The sequence below is a fragment of the Pipistrellus kuhlii genome, unplaced genomic scaffold (genome assembly GCF_014108245.1).
Source record: "Pipistrellus kuhlii isolate mPipKuh1 unplaced genomic scaffold, mPipKuh1.p scaffold_m20_p_24, whole genome shotgun sequence".
NCBI classification, from domain to species: Eukaryota; Metazoa; Chordata; class Mammalia; order Chiroptera; family Vespertilionidae; genus Pipistrellus; species Pipistrellus kuhlii.
In genome coordinates, this window is record NW_023425523.1 from 3,336,773 (window position 1) to 3,356,639 (window position 19,867).

The following is a 19,867-nucleotide window of genomic DNA, read 5'->3' on the forward strand; positions in this document are numbered from 1 at the left end:
TTTTCCCAAAGTGTGCCTTCAGTGGTCCTCTTTTGTAGTCCTTCATTACCTAAATTTGAAGATTTCCATTTCTACGCTGCCTTTATTATATGTTGGACCAAGGCTTTAATTTGATGTTTAATAGTTATTTGGTTTTGTCTTTGATCATCACCAGAAATTCTTATTAGATTATGATCTAAATCCATATGTATTTTTTAAATATTCATTTCTTAATTTTGTGATTTTCTTACAGATTCTCTCCAGAAACAGCCTCCAGAAGAGGGTTAAGCACAGCGGAAATTAACGCTGTGGAAGCAATTCATAGAGCTGTGGAATTTAATCCTCATGTTCCAAAAGTGAGAAACTTTATGATAAAAATACTACTTTTATTTAAGTTTATCCAATTCAGGACAGTGTACAGACCTAAGTTTGGGTTTTTCGTCTTCATAATTTGAGTTGGAATTGTTTTAGTCTGCTATATTTTGATGCTTATTATTCACCTTAAAGGACTTGTTAAAAGTTGTTTAGAAAGATGGGTAGGAACAATAGTTCACTATAGGCTTTATAATTGCTGTCAAAATAGAATTTGAAATTCACTTAGCTGTTTCTTCTAGTATAGTTTTTAAAGAAGTAAAATGGCTTGGTCTTAATAAAAGATCATTCACTTTTTAGATCATTAAATCAAATTTTCTTTTACTGTGAAAGCTTTTTACATCTAAACAGATGCCTGGGTTTTGAACTATGGCTGAATAGACAAAGACTGAAAACAGATAGATTAAAATGATCAATGATAGGAAATAGATTGTGCAAGTTCCCAGAAAAACTGCTGAGTTGATGTTTATTTGGTCCCATCTCATTTGTCTTTATAATATGCACCGTGCAGACATACAGATTATTGGTGAATCTCTGTGTGTTATCACCCATAATTAAATTTTTGGTTTTAAAAACAATGTCCCATGTTAGGCAATATAGAATATTCAATAGATGTATTATGAGAAAATGTAAATTATAATGACTTATTTCAGTATAATGTATTAATATGTTGATAGAATTTGGAAGCTAATATTAAAGAGATTAATCTCTAAAAAGTCATCTCCAAGAAATGGAAATTGTAAATCTGTTAGAGTGAGTAAGGATAGAGTTAAGAAAACTACTGAAATCTAAGAATGAGAGTCAACAAATATTTATACTATTCTCTTACTAAGTGACACTGGTCCCATATATTTAAATAAAAATTTTATTATGAATTATAATACGCATACAGCAAGGTTTATGCACAGAAATGTGCATCTTAATGATTTATTATAAAGCAAATTGATGGAAACTACCTCCTAGTCAAGAAACATACTGCCAGACCCCAGAAGCCTACCTGACTGCTCTTCCCAATTACAACTTCCCTCTTACCTAAGGATACCCATTATTCTGACTTTATTATTATTATTCTGTGTTCATTTCCTTCTTAATTTAGTTTATACTTTTTGTTGTTGACTGTATAAAACAAGGAATGGTCACTCTTTTATTTATTCTGTGGAATAATTCGTGTAAATTAAAATTATTTCTGCCCTAGACAACTGATAGAATTAGGTGATAAAACCACCTTATTGAGAAGGATTTTTATTATAAATTTTATTTCTTTAGTTTAATTACAAATTCAGTTTTTTTAACCATTCCATTACTATTTAAATTTCTTATTTCTTTTTTTGTGTTGGTTTTGGTGAGTTGTATTTTTCTAGAAATTTACCTCATATTTTAAAAATTCATTGGCAGCCGAAACCGGTTTGGCTCAGTGGTAGAGCGTCGGTCTGTGGACTGAAAGGTCCCAGGTTCGATCCGGTCAAGGGCATGTACATTGGTTGCAGGCACATCCCTGGTAGGGGGTGTGCAAGAGGCAGCTGGTCGATGTTTCTCTTTCATCGATGTTTCTAGCTCTCTATCTCTCTCCCTTCCTCTCTGTAAAAAATCAATAAAATATATTTTTAAAAAATTCATTGGCATACATTTTTATAAAATTCTTTTATTACCATTTGGGGGATGAGTTATAATATCCACCTTTCTCTCTAACACTAGTTACCTATTTTTTTCCTTGACCTGATTCTCCAGGGATCTATCCATTTTATTAGGAGCACAGAACCGAACTCTGGCTTTTTATTTCTCTCTACTATTTGTTTTCTGGTTCATTTATTTCTGCTCTTTCTGACCTCCTTCAACTTTCTGTGGCCCTATTTTATTATTTTTTAATTTCCTGTATCTTCTTACACAGGTATTTAATTCATTAATATTTAGCATTTGTTCTTACTAATACATCTATTTAAGTCTCTAAACCTTTTCCTAAGCACATTCTAACTGCATACTTAGTAATATTTTTGTATAATTTAGTTCAAAATATTTTTTACATGTTTTATCACTTTATTAGGAATAATTTCAAATTGGTTATGAAGAAGACTTATTCATTTGAGTTTTATAAGTTTTCCAAAAAGTATTAATGAAGTTATGTTCACCAATAAACAATAAAACATCAGCAGAACTATCTTACCAGTATAGTTGGCAAAGAATAAAGCTGATACCAAAAGTAACATGCAATATAAGAGATACAGTATAAAGAAAGACAATCTGCTGGGTATTAAAAATCATCTCAAGCCCAGCTGGCGTGGCTCAGTGGTTGAATGTCGACCTATGAACCAGGAGGTCATGGTTCGATTCCCTGTCAGACCCCGCTGGTTCGAGTCCCCATCCGGGCCCACGTCCATGCAGGAGGCAGCCAATCAATGATTCTCTCTCACCATTGGTGTTTTTATCTCTTTCTCCCTCTCAATAAAAATGTATTTTTTAAAAATCATCTCAATATGAACTCTTTGCTACCAGCACAGAACTAATTAGCTCTCAAATCCAAACCATGCCCAGGTAAGCTTGGCTGATGGAAGCCAGGAGTCAGTAATGGGAGTAGAAAATAATAAATTCCCCAGTGCAACAGATCTCAGTTGTGTTTTGGAGTATTTCCCTGGCTAATACAAGCAGTATTAAAAAATCTTTTTGGGCCTTAGCCAGTTTGGCTCAGTGGCTAGAGCTTTGGCCTGTGGACTGAAGGGTCCCGGGTTCAATTCTGGTCAAGGGCACATGCCTGGATTGCAGGCTTGATCTCCAGTAGGGGGCATGCAGAAGCAGCCTATCAATGATTCTCTCTCATCTCTGATGTTTCTCTCTCTCTCCCTCTCTCCCTTCTCTGAAAATCAATAACATATTTTAAAAAATATATTTTTGACAAATGATATAAATAATAATTTTACTGAAGAAAACACATGAATAACTAATAGGCACATTAAAAGATACTAGGCATTATTGGCCATTGAGAAATACAAATTAAAACCACAATATGATATACTTGATACCCACTAGAATGCCCATATTATCAAAGACTGGCAATACTAATTGTTGGCAGGAATGTGGAGAAACTTCATACATTGCTGCTGTACATGTAAAATAGTGTGACTACTTTGGAAAACAGTTTTGCAGCTAAACATGTACTTGTTGACTCAGCAATTCCATTCGGTATCTACACAAGAACAATGAACACATATTTTTATACAAAGACTTGTATGCAATTGTTCATAGCAGTATTGTTCACAGGATCCAAAAATTTGAAATAATCCACACAGATGAATAAATAAATTAATTGTGATATATCCATAAAATAGAATACTTCTTAGCATTGAAAGGAACAAAATATAAATACATGCAACAATATAGATGAGCCTCAAATAAAGGAAATAAGACACAACATTGTATGATTCTATTTATATGCAATTCCTAGAACAGGTAAAACTGTGGAAACAAAAAGCAGATCAGTGGTTCCCTGGGACTGGCTGTGGGAGTGGGGATTGATTGCAAACAGGAACAAGGGAACTTTTTATGGTGATAGTTACATAACTGTATAAATTACTGAAAGTCATTGAACTATATATACACTTGAGTGGCCAGGTTATTATGATCTCTGAATGCATAATAATCTGGCCACTCAGTGTATATACTATATAACCCTATATAATAAAAGGCTAATATGCAAATTGTCCCCTCAACCAGGAGTTCCACCAGCAGGCAGGCCAGCCAGCCAACCGCCCATGTCCCCTCGCCCTGGCCAGGCTGGCCGGATCCCACCCATGCATGAATTCATGCACCGGGCCTCTAATACACACACACACACACACACTCACTGAGTGGCCAGATTATTATCTCTGAACGCATAATAATCTGGCCACTCAGTGTATATACTTACATGGTGATCTTGTTATATATAAAGTATACCTCAATAAAATTGTTTCATATATATATATATATATATACACACACACACACACACACACACACACATATACACACACACACATATATATAATAATTGTCTATATTTTAAAGTATGTAATGTGTATGTAATTTAAAATCATTTTTAAAAAAATATATTTTATTGATTTTTTTACAGAGAGGAAGGGAGAGAGAGAACTAGAAATGTCGATGAGAGCGAAACATCGACCAGCTGCCTCTTGTACACCCCCAACCGGGGATGTGCCCGCAACCAATGTACATGCCCTTGACCGGAATCGAACCCGGGACCTTTCAGTCCGCAGACCGACGCTCCACCACTGAGCCAAACCGGCTTCGGCTAAAATCATTTTTATTTATAGGTAGAAATTTACCTATTTACGCCTCCCCCCGACTTTTTATCATAGCCAGTTGACAATTAAAATATCCAGCTAAGTATAATGTTACATTATTGTTTGTGGATAGACATTTTAAGCAGGGTGTTATCGAACAGGATAATATCGCACTTAAATAACACTAGTGTTATATGAACTGGGAGAGCTCTGGAATTTGTGGCTGTCTGTGTTTGTTAGGATTTTACAAGTGATGAAGTATGTAAAGGTTCTCTCCCCGCCCCACTCCCACCCCTCATGGTCTCTATTCCTAACTCCCAGCTACAGCCAAACAAACATAAAGGCTTTATGGGTTTTATCTTCAAACTTCCACTGTGGGCTGTAATTTATTTAACTTACCAAAGAGTGACATTTAAATATATATATTAAATCTTTTAATCTTACAAATTATGCAAATTTGTCAAATGTTCTATGAATCTTAGCAGTAAAATGACAAAGGATAAAGCTATTTTAGCAGGAAACATTTTTTGGCAACTTTCCACATAACTACAACAGAAAGGCTGTAGGTCTAGAGCTATGCAATTTGTTAAAGCTGGAAACTATTAGATGTGCAATAGAGAAAGATCACATAAATCTCTTCAGACTATGAATTTGCTTTAGATATTTCATTAATATTGATTGCCTGTACAGATTTTTTTAATCTACTGAATGAATTTCAGTGTACAGCAACTAAATAGTAATAGTTAAAAATTAGAACAGTATGTTTTCACAGTTTTTGACTTGTTCTTCATTACCTAAGTATGATTTTGGTTCAGCAAACATTTTCTTTTTTAGTCACCAAACAAGAAAAGGATTGTTCATCTTTCAGCTATTATAGAAATGGTCAGATTTTTTATTTTACAATAGAAAAATCTTTCATATCTTCTAATGATTTCACAGTATTCTATTTCAGTCATTCTAATGTCTCATAGTCTTTATTATCCCATCATCAAGGGCTTTTATAGAAGGTGTTCTTTTAATTGAATAATTCACATATGACAAAACTCACCTATTTAGAGTACATATTTCAGTGGTTTTTAGTATATTCACAAGATTGTGTGATTATCACCACTGTCTAATTCTGGATCATTTTCACTACCCCAAAAAGAAACCCTGAATTCCCCATTCCTCCCTCCCCCAATCATTGGCTACCACTGATCTACTTTCTGTCTCTATGGATTTGGAATCATACAATATGTGGCCTTCTCTGTGTGACTTGCACTTAGCATAATATAGCGTGCCATGTTTTAATACTTCATTTCTTTTTATGTCTGAATAATATTCCATTGTATGAATATACCACATTTTATTTTTCCATTCATCAGTTGATGGACAATTGGGTTGGTTCCACTATTTGGCTATTATGAATAATGCTATGAATATAGCAAGTTTTTATATGAACACATGGTTTCACTTGTATACACAGAGTGGCCAGATTATGATGATCTCTGAACACATAATAATCTGGCCACTCTGTGTGTGTGTGTGTGTGTGTGTGTGTGTGTGTGTGTGTATTAGAGGCCTGGTGCATGAATTCATACATGGGTGGGATCCGGCCAGCCTGGCCAGGGCGAGGGGACATGGGCGGTTGGCTGGCCGGCCTGCCTGCTGGTGGAACTCTTGGTAGAGGGGACAATTTGTATATCCTTTTATTATATAGTATATACACTGAGTGGCCAGATTATTATACATGCAGAGATCATAATAATCTGGCCACTCAGTGTATATATCTAGGAGCAGAATTGACAGATCATATGGTAATTATATGTTTAACTTTTTGAGAGATGGCCAAGCTATTTTCCAGAATGGCTGTGCTGTTTTACCTTCCCATCAGTAGCGTGTGAGGTAGGGCTCCAATTTCTGTACATTTGTGTCAACACTTGTTATTGTCTGTCTTTTTATTATAGTTATCCTAGAAGGTGTGAAGTGCTATCTCATTGTGGTTTTGGTTTATATTTCTTTAATGACTAATGATTTTGAACATCTTTCAATGTACTTATTGTCCATTTGTGTATCCTCTTTGGATAATTCAGGTCCTTTGTACATTTTAAAAATTTTATCTTTTATTATAGAAGATATTCTTTAGCATTTTTATTGTAGTAGGCCATTGAGGTTCTTGCTTATATGGCCTAAAACCATTGCGAATCTCCTTAGTTAAAAAATATCATCACATCATTTAATTTCACCCATGAAATGTAAACATGAGGATGGATTATGAACCTTGCTGGAGAGCCAGTGAGGCTATTCATTAAGTAAGTTACACGTGTACACACACCTCGTGATTCAAATTTGTGCCTTAGCATAATGTTGGCTTTATAAGTCATGGATGTTCAGAGACTTGAAATTGAAAACATTAAATCCATGAATGTTGGTGAGCAACTCTTTCATGTAATTGTTCTTAGTATGACACTCTATGTGTCTGGTTGATCAGAAATTGAAGCCTGGCCGAAACCGTTTTGGCTCAATGGATAGAGCGTCGGCTTGGGGACTGAAGGGACCCGGGTTCGATTCCAGTCAAGGGCATGTACCTTGGTTGCGGGCATATCCCCAGTAGGAGGTGTGCAGGAGGCAGCTGATCGATGAGAAACATCTCTCATCGATGTTTCTAGTTCTCTATCTCTCTCCCTTCCTCTCTGTACAAAAATCAATAAAAATATATATTTAAAAGAAATTGAAGCCTGTCGGATGACACTTATCCCATTCATCATAGACGATACTATAATAGCTCTTTAGCAGCAGGCTTACATTTCATTGGCCAAACTCCTATATGATAGCAGCATATTTAAAAGATCAGAGGGAATCAGGCACCTTTTGAGATTTTGAGTGGCATAGCAGTGAAAGGAGAAGTGGGGAAGGGGTGTTGAAGTCTAGGACCCAAACTTAGACCACAGGGAGGCCATGCTGTGGTCTGGTGAAAGCTGAGAAGTGAAATGCGCTCCGCTGAGAGGCTGCTCTGTCGGACCAGGTGGGAAGGAGTTTTCCTGTGGCCAATGTCCTCTCTAGCCTCCCATCTCCTTTCTGTAAATGATCACTTCTTTTGCTCCTGAGGCTGTGAGGCAGTATTCTGTTTTCAGTTTGTTCACAGAGAATTTGTTTACTTTCTACGTGGGAACCGTCCCTAGTCTCCCCGCTAAGACACACCCGTGTGGACTTTTTGCATTCGGCCTGCCTGTCCAATCTCATAGAATGTGCACTGAGAAAACTAATTGCAGAGATAAATTGGTTCTTGGTGTGCATGACTGATCAAGACCAAAGTACCTTAATTTCAGATGCCTTCAAGAGATTTTTCTTTAACCTTCTGCTTTTAAGAGGAAGATTATAAAGCATTATCATTACTTCGGGTCAGAATTATATTGCTTTTGGTCAGAAGCTGTTGTAAGATTTACAAAGTAGTAGAAACAAAGTAATCAAAAGATAAATTATAAAGATCAAAGCAATTCAAAATTAAAGTGAATTTGAGTATAAGCAAAGGCATGGTTTTAGAGTTATAAGAGAAACCATCAGACCATACATCGTTATGTCTTTTTTAGAGCTTCCAGGGTAGCCTTAACTTTTTATATTTTTAGGGAAAAGCAAGAGGCATGAATAGTTATTTGAGTATATTATATTGTGTATAGTTTAATACTAGTTAAAATTGTCACCAGCAGTTTCTGATTTATTCGATACATAACCAGAAGGTGATTTGGAGGTAATATGGAAGGTCCTGTAGCACATACTAGGTACCAGCCTTGGATTATATCTCCCACTCAGTTTTATTTTTTATTTTTTATTTTTTTAGATATATTTTATTGATTTTATACAGAGAGGAAGGGAGAGAGATAGAAAGCTAGAAACATCAATGAGAGAGAGTCATCGATCAGCTACCTCTTGCACACCCCCTACTGGGGATATGCCCGCAACCAAGGTACATGCCCTTGACAGGAATCGAACCCGGGTCCCTTCAGTCCCCAAGCCGACGCTCTATCCATTGAGCCAAACCCATTTCGGCTCCCACTCGGTTTTATTTATTGATAACTTTCAAATCTGTATCTTCTAACTCTGGCTTCCTCATCTATAGAGTCGCATTTCTGTCTAGTTATGAGAAATTGTAACTGGATACCTAATAGATATTTCAGATACTTTAATGTATCTGCAATTGAATTTTTAAAAATTTTAGTCTTTTCTTCAACAAGTTAAATATTCTAATACTTCATTATCCTTTTCTCCTCATTAACCTTTTCTTCTGCCCTTTCCAAATTACCAACTTGTATTGTAACCTTGGATATGTCTTTCAGATTTAGCCATCTACTCCACCCCCATGGTCACCATCTTGCACCTTCACTGTCTACTCTTTAAAAAAATATTATTATTATCATTATTATTATTATTATTATTAAGTAATGGGCACATTTTACAAAAAATTCAGACCCCTCAAAAGTTTGTAAAGTAAAATTTATCCTGTTTTTCCCTTTAAATTCTACTTCTCTTAAGTAATCACAGTTTCTGTTTGATTTATTTAATGCCAGACATTTTTTAAGCATTTCTAAATATATATATATACTAGAGGCCCAGTGCACAAAATTTATGCAAGGGGCTTGGCTTATTTTTTTTTTAAATTATTTATAGATATTTACCATCTTTTGCTTGCACCCTTAAAACAGATTTCTCACCCTGGCCATGTAGCTCAATGGTAGAGCATTGGCCTGCACACCCAAGGGTTGTAGGCTTGCTTCCTGGTCAAGAGCACAAACCTAGGTTGCAGATTTGTTCCCTGAGTACTCACAAAAATGTTTCTCTCTCCTCCTCCCTCCCTTCAACTCTCTCTCAAAATCATTGGAAAACATATCCTTGTGTAAGGATTTACAACAACAAAAAAGCCAGATTCTTCACTGGCCTCCCTGCCAACAACCCCTCTCTACTCTGGTTATTGCCAAAATTATCTTCTTAAACAGCAAATATTACTCTGCTAAAGAGCTCTGCCTATTCCCCATCACCCCTGTAAGATAAGGACCAGCCCCTTAAACATTGCGTGGATGGAAGCCCTTCACAGGGTGGGCCCGTTGTCTATCTCCAGCCTTACTCCTGGACACATCTGCCTTGTTCTTTATCTCCAGCATCACTGTCTCCTGGATTGGTCATGTCTTATCATTCCTCCCTGCCTTTGTACATATGCTCCATCTCATCTCTGTCAGGGTTCTCACTCTTCAAAACCCTGCTTATCTGTGGCCTCCTTTATATCGATAGAAGCATCTTTCTCACTTTTCCCAAGCAGAGATAATGGCTCTCTCCTCTCTGTTCTTTTAGTACCGTAATCATATCTTTTCTTTTTGTCTGTATGTTTCCCTCTTATCAGAAATTCCTGAGTAGCAGTTTGTGAAGAAGATAAAATAAGTCATAATCCTATAATTTCCTTCTTTAAATTTATTTTCCTTAAACTGAAAATTTCCCTTATATTTTGAGGGTGAAATTTTATTTTGGTATCTTATTGGAAACTGAAAAGTAAGGTTTGCTTTGTTTTAAAGTCACATTGGAAAGAACATAATAAAAAATAAGGTAGCATAAAGACGACTTTAATGACAAAGATTTTTAAATATAAACTCCTGAAGTATTTTCTAATAAGCATGCCAGGTGTGTTTGATTAATATCCAAATTGTCACTTAGATTATTGAATAGCGAAAAGACACATTATAGTTGTTGATCACAAAGTATTTTCTTGCTAAGAGGCTACAAAGACAGGGTTAGTTTAAAACTTCAGGGTTCTAAAATTCAGTGAAAATAATTTGGTATATTTTGTCTCTATCTGTAAAATAAGGCAGAATTTTAATAGAAATGAGTTGGTTTAGGTATTAAGCAGTGTTTTTCTGAAAATGAGATACTCTCTTTTATGATGGAGGTCTTACTGTGGTTGCTGCGTTTTCTTTGCTTCCGACTGAAGAAGCTCCCCGTGCACTCACAGAGCATAAGCAGTCATGTCAGAGGTCAGCTATTTGAGTCCATTTTCCCACAGCTGCCTGGTGCGAGTGATCTTTTACTGTGTTTTAAAAAAGCGGGCAAGGATTAGAGAGGATTAGGAAGAATAGTGCCCTCTTGAATATAGGCCCAGGGCTCTAAGGGGAGAAAAGCCAACCAGGCAGCAAATGGGCTTTGCTTGACCAGGACACAACCTCTGCTGCATTCCTTTAAGAAACTGAATGGGAAATGGTAAGTCCCCAAACTGGATTAGTAAATAATCTCATAGCTTGTGACATCTGCTAAAGTAAATTGATTAGCAAATTGCATTCTTACACTTTGAGGAGGGGGCTAGCTACATCAAAACTAAGTCATTATTCTTTTTTCTTTTTTTTAATTTCAGCTATATTGAGGTATAGGAGTAAGAGTCATTAAAGATAAGCATTAAACTCAACTGTGGGAAAACATTTCATAAGAAAATTATATATATATATGAATATATATATTGATTAATAACCTAAGGCTTAAATTTTGAAACAACTGCACTTTTTTGTTTTTAAGATTCTTCCTGCTTATAGCAGTTTTACAAAATGTTTCACAAATTCAACTAATTTATGTTATTTATCTCATTAGTTGTGGAACAGTCTGAGGAATTTAGATTTTGAAATGTGAGAATATATATTTTGAGACACCTCTGGCATGTTTCTCTTTATCTATTTTATAACAGAAGTTAATGTTGTTTGGACCTTATATACATAACAGTATCGAGTTATTTAAAACTAAAGAGGTCATTTCTAACCTCTTTTAGTAAGGGAAGTATTTGCAGAAAGTATTTAGCTAACTAAAAGTTTGTTTTCAGTTGACCACTTTATATAAAGATGATGTTCAAATGATTAATTTTGTATCTTCATGTAATTAGTATATGAAGTTGGTTAGTGTAATAACTGTGTTAATACTGATTTTGTAATGGGTTATAAAATTAAGGAAAACATGTTCTTCAGGAATTTCAGGTAGACTTTCATTTCATCTTTGAATGAGAACTCACAGGCTTCGATTCTTTAACAAGCACCCTCACTAATCCCTCCAGGGCATTTTGTTCTCTTGGCTCAGTGCCTTTGCTCAAGGTGGTCCTGTACTTTGCCTCTGTCCTCCTGTTCTTCTCCCACCCACCCCCAGTCTGCCCATTCACATTCCATCCAACTTTATGTATCAGCTCCAATCCCAAATTCCATCAAGAGGTTTATTTTCAGCCCCTAAAGCAGAAGTAGTACCTTCTAAACGTAGAATTACCATACGACCCAGCAACTCCATTCCTAGGCATATACCCAAAAGAGATAAAAGCAGATGTTCACATAAAAACTGGTATGAGGATGTTTTTGGCAGCATTATTCAAATAGCCTAAAGGTGAAAGTTACCAAATGTCCATCAGATGATGAGTGGATAAACTAATGTATTATATCCACACAATGGAATATTATTCAGTCACAAAAAGGAATGAGGGACTGATACATGCTGCAACATGTATACACCTTGAAAACATTCTGCTAAGTGAAAGAAACCAGTTACAAAAGACCATATATTATGTGATTCTGTTTATATAGATTTGCCAGAAAAGATAAATCTATAGAGACAGAAAGGAGATTCATGGTTGCTCAGGGCTTAGTGGGAATGATGGAGTTGAGGGTGGTAACTAAAGAGTACAAGGGTTTCCTTATGAAGTGATGGTTGGCACATATATGTGAATATTCTAAATACCATTGAACTGTATATTTTAAGTGGATGAATTGTAAAGTATATCTCAATAAATTTTAAATTATATCTCAATAAAGCAGTTAAAAAACTAAGTTTAAAAAATGAATACCTCCTATCCATATTCCTGTAAACATTGTTTATACCTCTAATTAACATTTAGCACAGTCTAGTCAACATTTAGCACAGTCTAGTCAACATTTAGCACAGTCTAGTCATAATTATTAACTTAAGAAATCTGTCTCATTGCAGAAGTTCCAAAAAAATAGAGTAATTTTTTTTTTGTTGGTATTCCCTAACAAGCAAATGCTTTGCTTTCAGTAAATATTAATTCAGTTGAACTTCTTCATAATTAAGTTCCTTCACTATAAAATGAAAATGAGAAAAAAATAATTAAATGTTGCCACAAAGTGTTGTGCCAAAACTGTAGTTTCTATTTTTAACCCTTAATTAGTATTTGAAAAAAATAATTATTTGCTCTCATATTATTTCTTCACTTGAAGTTTCCATTTTGTATCTAACAAGGTCACATATAAGCCATTTATCACCTTATTTTTACCTGTAGAAATAATGCTGTCATTGGAATTTGCTCACAGAGCATTTTATACACATTCATCAGTAGGACCTTAATGTCATTTCAATTAGCTTAATAATTGATTGTTTTTTAAGGAAAACTGACTTTATAAAATTAGAATCTACATTCTTGTGGGTGTTTGAACTTAACATAATTTTTCTTCTTTTGTGTGATGTGTCTGTGTGTGTGTGTGTGTGTGTCATTTTTCTAGTATTTGCTAGAGATGAAAAGTCTGATTTTACCTCCAGAGCACATTCAGAAACGGGGGGACAGTGAAGCAGTTGCCTATGCTTTCTTTCATCTTCAGCACTGGAAGCGAATAGAAGGTGCTCTCAATCTGTTACAGTGCACGTGGGAAGGCAGTAAGTATTGTTCTCCAAATGTAACCCCGATCCTCCGACAGGTCACTGCGTTCCCAGGCAGCCTTTTTAAGTGAGAGCGTCTGAGTTTCCATAAGGATTTGTTGATCAAATCGGTTTCAGTGTGAACTCAGTGGTGTTAATTTGGTTTATTGGTAGAAGAGATGTTTAATGTACTTGGTGCCACATTTAGGAAAAGCTGAATGAGAAACTGTTATGCTATTTTGCCATATGTCCATTTAAATTGTACATTTTTAAGGAAAGAAAATAACTCATCATTCTTGTTTTATGAGCTTTTTAATGTAGTTGAGCTATTCTAATATTTTAAAAAATTGGACAATGGTTTTACTTTATTTTCAGATGTGTACAACATGAAACTATTTTCATCACAACTAATATCAACTCTCATTTTTAAAAATTTTTTAATTGTGGTAAAATACATCTATACTAATAGAGAGTAATATGCTGATTAAACCAGGAGACCTTCTGGAGACTTCGGATGTCCTTCCGGACAAAGCCTGGGGCTTGGTCAGCCTGCAAATCATCCCCAAATGGCCCCTTGCCCCTTACCCAGGCTGGCCATGCCCCCCCGGGGGGATGGCCTGCAAACTGCCCCAGGCCCCTTGCTCAGGCCAGACCTGCCCCCCAAGGAGACTCCCTTTAGGGCAGACCAGCTGGCCTCCTGCGTACCAGGCCTCTTTACTAATAATGGGGCAACATGCTAATTAGACCGGGAGACCTTCCAAAAGTCCTTCTGGACAAAGCCATAGTGGCGGGGCCAAGGCAGAGGGGGTTAGGGGCAATCAGGTCAGGAGGGGAGGGCAGTTGGGGGTGATCAAGCTGGTGGGGAGTAGGCAGTTGGGAGCGAGCTGGCTGGTGGGGGGTTAGATGGGGGGCGATCAGGCCAGCAAGTGGGGGCAATTGGGGGTGAGAAGGCTGGCAGGGATTGCAGTTCTGGGCGAGCAGGCCGGCGGGCAGGGTGGTTATGGGCCATCTGGCATGCAGGTGAGCAGTTAGGAGCCAGCCAGTTGTCCCTGATTGTGAGAGAGATGTCCAACTGCCAGTTTAGGCTCGATCTCTGAATCTGTGTGTATTTTGCTTGTTAGTTCAGTTTATTCATTAGCTCCCTTTAGTTTTATTCTAATTTGACAATTCACTATTCTCTAAATAAAACTTATTTTCCCTTTTATTCATTATTTTGCTTATCTTGTTTCATCAAAAATTTATCTCTAAAAAAGAAAAGAAAACGTTATGTGAAAAATCTATAAAATATCTTAAAAATAGCTTTGATAGGTAATATAAGATGAAAATGAGTCTCAATTGAACATCAACATGTTTTTTTTTCTCCTCAGCTTTTAGAATGATTCCATACCCATTAGAGAAAGGCCATCTATTTCACCCTTATCCCAGCTGCACAGAAACTGCTGATAAGGAGCTATTACCTAGTAAGTAAATATTCTAGTTTTCCTAAACTTAAAAGCAGTAGTGAACTCTGGCTGGTATGGCTAAGTTGGGTGAGCATCGTCCCTTGCACTGAAGGTCACTGGTTCGATTCCTGGTCATGGCACATACCCAGGTTGTGGGTTCAGTCCCCAGTAGGGGTGCATAAGGGAGGCAACCAAGATTGATGTTTTTCTCTCACATCAATGTTTCTCTCCCTCTCCCTCCTTTCTCTCTAAAATAAATAAATAAATCAACAAAAACATTTTTTTTTAAGATTTAAAAAAAGTAGTTGTGAGATGAACTTCAGGATACTGTTTAAATACTATTTTAGCCATTTCTTAGATGTACTTGCATAATACAATTAATTTTCAAATATTTTTGGAATAAAACCCTGTGCTAGATGCAGTGAAGGACACAAAGATTAAATATATTAAAAAGGGAAGGCAGCCAAAACCGGTTTGGCTCAGTGGCAGAGCGTCCGTCTGTGGACTGAAAGGTCCCAGGTTTGATTCTGGTCAGGGGCATGTACGTTGGTTGCGGGCACATCCCTAGTAGGGGGTGTGCAAGAGGCAGCTGGTTGATGTTTCTCATCGACGTTTCTAGCTCTCTATCTCTCTCCCTTCCTCTCTGTAAAAAATCAATAAAATATATATATAAAAAAAAAGGGAAGGCATATTATAAACAGTTAAGAAAGAAATAATATCAATGTTTCTTTTTTGGAAAATAAAGGAAGAAAGAACACTTCCAACTCATTTTGTGATACCAAATCCAGACAAAGACATTATAAGAAAAGGAAACTATAGAACAGTATTCTTCATGAATATAGACATAAACATCTTCAACCAAAATTAGCAAATTTAATATAGAATTCTGAACAAAGTAGGCATAAAAGGGAACTTTCTTAGTCTGATAAAGAGCATATATGAAAAATCCACAGCTAACGCCATACTTGATAGTGAAAGACTGAATGCTTTCTCTAAGATCAGGAACAAGGCAAAGATATCTGCTCTCACCATTCTACTCAGCATTGTCCTGGAGGGTCTGGTCAGTGCAAAACCCCTAAGTAAGGATTATATTAAACTTATAGATAAATTTGGAGATCTGCAACTTTCCTCCCTGGACTTCAGTTCAAGGAAATAAAAGAAATAAGAGGCATTTACGGTATGTTGGAAAGGAAGAAGTGAAACTGTTTTTATTCACGGATGACATGACTTTCCATGTAGGAAATTCTAAGCATTCCATAGAAATGCTACTAGAACTAATAAACAAGGTCAGTAAGTTTGCATACAGAATTCAATTACATATTTTTTACTAGCAATAAACAGTACAAAACTAAAATGTCTAATTAGCCAAAACCGGTTTGGGTCAGTGGATAGAGCGTTGGCCTGGGACTGAAAGGTCCCAGATTCGATTCCGGTCAAGGGCATGTAACTTGGTTGCAGGCACATCCCCAGTAGGGGGTGTGCAAGAGGCAACTGATCGATGATTCTCTCTCATCGATGTTTCTTTTCTTTTTTTTAAATATATTTTATTGATTTTTGTACAGAGAGGAGGGGAGAGAGATAGAGAGTTAGAAACATCAATGAGAGAGAGTCATCGATCAGCTGCCTCTTGCACACCCCTACTGGGGATATGCCCGCAACCAAGGTACATGCCCTTGACTGGAATCGAACCCGGGGCCCTTCAGTCCCTAAGCCGACGCTCTATCCATTGAGCCAAACTGGTCCCGGCTGATGTTTCTAACTCTCTATCCCTCTCTCTTCCTCTCTGTGAAAAATTAATAAAATATATTTTTTTAAAAAATTTGGTCTAAATGGAGCAAGAAAAAGGGAAAAAAAAAGAAATATTACTTGAATTAGTCATGTTTATTAATTTATTCTTATAAACATGCCAGGATCATTCTAAGTACTCAATAGAAATGTTAACTATTACTACCTTTTCTTCCTTAGCCTGTTCTGAACTCCTAAGATGCTCACAGGTTAATAGAAAGACTAATAAACAATGAGTTGAGTGCTGTGTATATGGAATAGATTATCAGGAAGCTGGAATGGGGAATGCCTGGATCTCCAAGGTCAGGGATGATTCCTAAATCTGACTTGGGTGACTTGAATGGTAAATCCATCATATAGCAGGAGAAGCAGGTTTGGGAATAGGTGGGGAGGCACTGGGGGGGGGGGGGGAAATGAGTTCAGGCTTTGAGTATGTTGCATGCATTACATCTCACCCATATAGACAGATATATTGTACATGTTCATATAAAATGAAATATTTTATTATACAGACATAATTTTCGAGGCATGAATGAGATCACTAAGGGAAGCTATAGAGTGAGAAGTAAACTAAGGGTGGAACCGTGAGGGCACAAAAATGTCTCAGGAATGAGTGACTGATAAGGAGTCTGGAAGGCTCAGTGAAGGAGTGGTCAGAGAGCCAGAAGCAGATATCCTAGAAACTAAGAGGAGGAAAATATTTCCAAGTGAGGAGGAGTATCTGAGAGATTAAGTAAGGTATGTAATTACTGAGAGGAATCCATTGACTTTAGCAATGAGCAGGTCATGGGTGAGAAATTTTCTTTCCTAGGATGATAGTGGTAGTAATTATTATTGTTTTTCCATTTTAACAGGAACAAAGATATTTAAGGCAAAGGTACATTTTTAATTATGGAGCATCAATATTTAAGAGTATTATATTAAGCTAATACATTTAGCCTAAAATTATGTCTGCAAAATCATTACAAAGGTTGCCTGATATAAGGCCAACTTTACAGAGTAATTATATGACTAAAACCAGGGTCATTATCATGTATTGTCAGAGCCACAGGCTATAAGAATAGACGGTTGCTTCTCGGCAGGACTTTATTATTTCTAGGGTGCGACTCATATGCAAATTCCAGGGATTTATTATATTGCATGTTCTTAGAGTATTTTTTCTGTCTCTGTCTGTGGTAGAATGAACACATTTTTAATAATGTGGAGTTCTAATACTCAGAAGTACTTAATATTTTTTGTTTTCAATTCTCCTTCAACCTTGATATGACTTACAGCATTCTGGAATTTGCTTATGAGCCTCATAAGTTCAGACTTGAACTATTCCCTTAGTTCACATAGCTCTTTGGTTGTCTTTTATGCCTCCTGATAAATTTTTCTCTACAAGCCAGTGATGAAATTTGAACTTACTTCCAAGGGAATGTTTCTGTACTAGTCATCCATTATATTGATGTATTAGCTAAACATTGACTGAAATGAATCTACAGAAAGCAATAAATAATTAGGTCTCTTCTACAGTATAAAAATCTCATATTTTAGGAAATCGACTTACTAAAACTATACAGTTTCCTACCTTATAAAGTGGGACTAATACTATTTCTTAGTAATTTATATTGTTTTTACATTAAAAGATATAAAAGTAATATAAATGAAAAGGCACTTTATAAACCATAAAATGCTGTACAGTATAATTAATATTATTAATTTTGCTGTATCTCAAATGATATCAAGTATAGTAACCATTGGTATCCGTAATTGTTTTTTCCCATCTTTGAAAATGCTGTGGTTTGGTTTTCATGGTTTGCTTGAAGAGGTTGGCCTCTCATGGCTGAGAGATGGGCCAAAGGGAATGCTGTTTTTTGGGTGCTGAAAGCACAGTGTTTTCAACAGCTTCTAATGTTTCTAACTTTTTAAAAAAGCCAGATTTGTTGTGCTTTCACTTTTAACATGACTCAAGGCCCTGGACATTTTTTGGATTTTTAATGAGTTTGATTTTGGGTCTTTACTTTCTGAATATAGTGTAGGACCTAAAAATATCATGTCTACTGAAGGAAACTTAGGTGTAATATGTTCTGTGAATCATTATGTTTAAAGAAGTGAAATTTATAGCTGACCTTGATTCAGCACTGAATTAGTCATCCCTTACTTATGCAGGATATTACATTAGGAATTCCTCGGGTTTGCATCCAGCTCAGAGCAGTCAACTTCCTGGACTAATGAAGCCCCAGAATAGCTTTCAGTTCAGTAGACATTTATTGAGCACCTACTGTGTGCCAAGCACTGTCATAGGCTCATCTTAGCATTGTTATACAAGTATTTTCAAATTTCAAATAAAATATAACTACTTGAATACCATTGGTAATGAAGTACAGGCTAAGTCCTCGGGTTACGTTGAACTCGATGTATGTCATTTTGTGGTTACGTCGCCATCTCCCATTTATTTATTTTAAAAAAAGTTCCTAGGCTGCAGTAAAAATGAAGGAGTTCTTACCATCTGCAACAGCATGGAGGAAACTGGAGAGCATTATGCTAAGTGAAATAAGCCAGTCAGAGAAAGATAAATATCATATGATCTCACTCATTTATGGAATATAACGAATAACATAAACTGATGAACAAAAATAGATCCAGAGACAGAGAAACATTGATCACACCATCAAACCTCAGAGGGAAGGTAGGGGAGGAGAGGGGTAAGGGGGAGAGATCAACCAAAGGACTTGTATGCATGCATATAAGCATAACCAGTGGACACAGACAATAGGGGGTGAGGGCATGAGTGGGGGTGGATAAGGGGAGTAATGGAAAGAGGACACATATGTAACACCTTTATCAATAAACGTAAAAACAAGTTCCATCATTTTGACATTATGTACATATGTGCTTTATGTTTTTTATCATTTATTTACTACAAATAAAGGTCAGGAATTGTTATCTTTTTTTTAAATTTTTCTTACTGTTTTACTTCATTACTGCTGTGTACGTGCTCCACATTAATAATGTTGGTGCTTATGTAGGTGGGTTCTGACTTACTGCAAAAATTGTGTTACGTCACACCATAGGAATGGATCTCCAGTGTAACCTGAGGACCTACTGTACCCAATTACTAGAAAAATAATATCTGATTAAATGTTTGAATATAGTAAAATAATCACAGGATTTCACTTATGTCTAGAATCCTTAGGCTTTGGTATTCTAGTTCAATTTATACTGCTCAATAAAATGCCACATCTCTCTATATAAAAGCTTAATATGCTAAGTGTCCGACCCAGCGGTTGACCGTCCGGTTGCTGTGACGTGCACTGACCACCAGGAGGAAGATGCTTCCACCAGTAGGTTAGCTTGCTCTGCTCTGGTCCAGCTGATGGGGACTGGGCAAGATGGGGC

At 36.4% G+C, this 19,867-nt stretch overlaps 1 protein-coding gene across 9 annotated transcripts in view; it reads left to right on the forward strand.

Moving 5' to 3' along the window:
- The window catches only part of ST7L (suppression of tumorigenicity 7 like), a 125,044-nt gene that overhangs the window by 29,694 nt on the left and 75,483 nt on the right, over positions 1 to 19,867 (forward strand). For all 9 annotated transcript variants that reach the window (XM_045586875.1, XM_045586871.1, XM_045586870.1 and 6 more), the window contains 3 exons: positions 233 to 335; positions 13,127 to 13,277; positions 14,627 to 14,719. In XM_045586875.1, the coding sequence (XP_045442831.1) occupies positions 233 to 335; positions 13,127 to 13,277; positions 14,627 to 14,719 (347 nt within the window). The remainder of the gene's footprint in view (positions 1 to 232; positions 336 to 13,126; positions 13,278 to 14,626; positions 14,720 to 19,867) is intronic.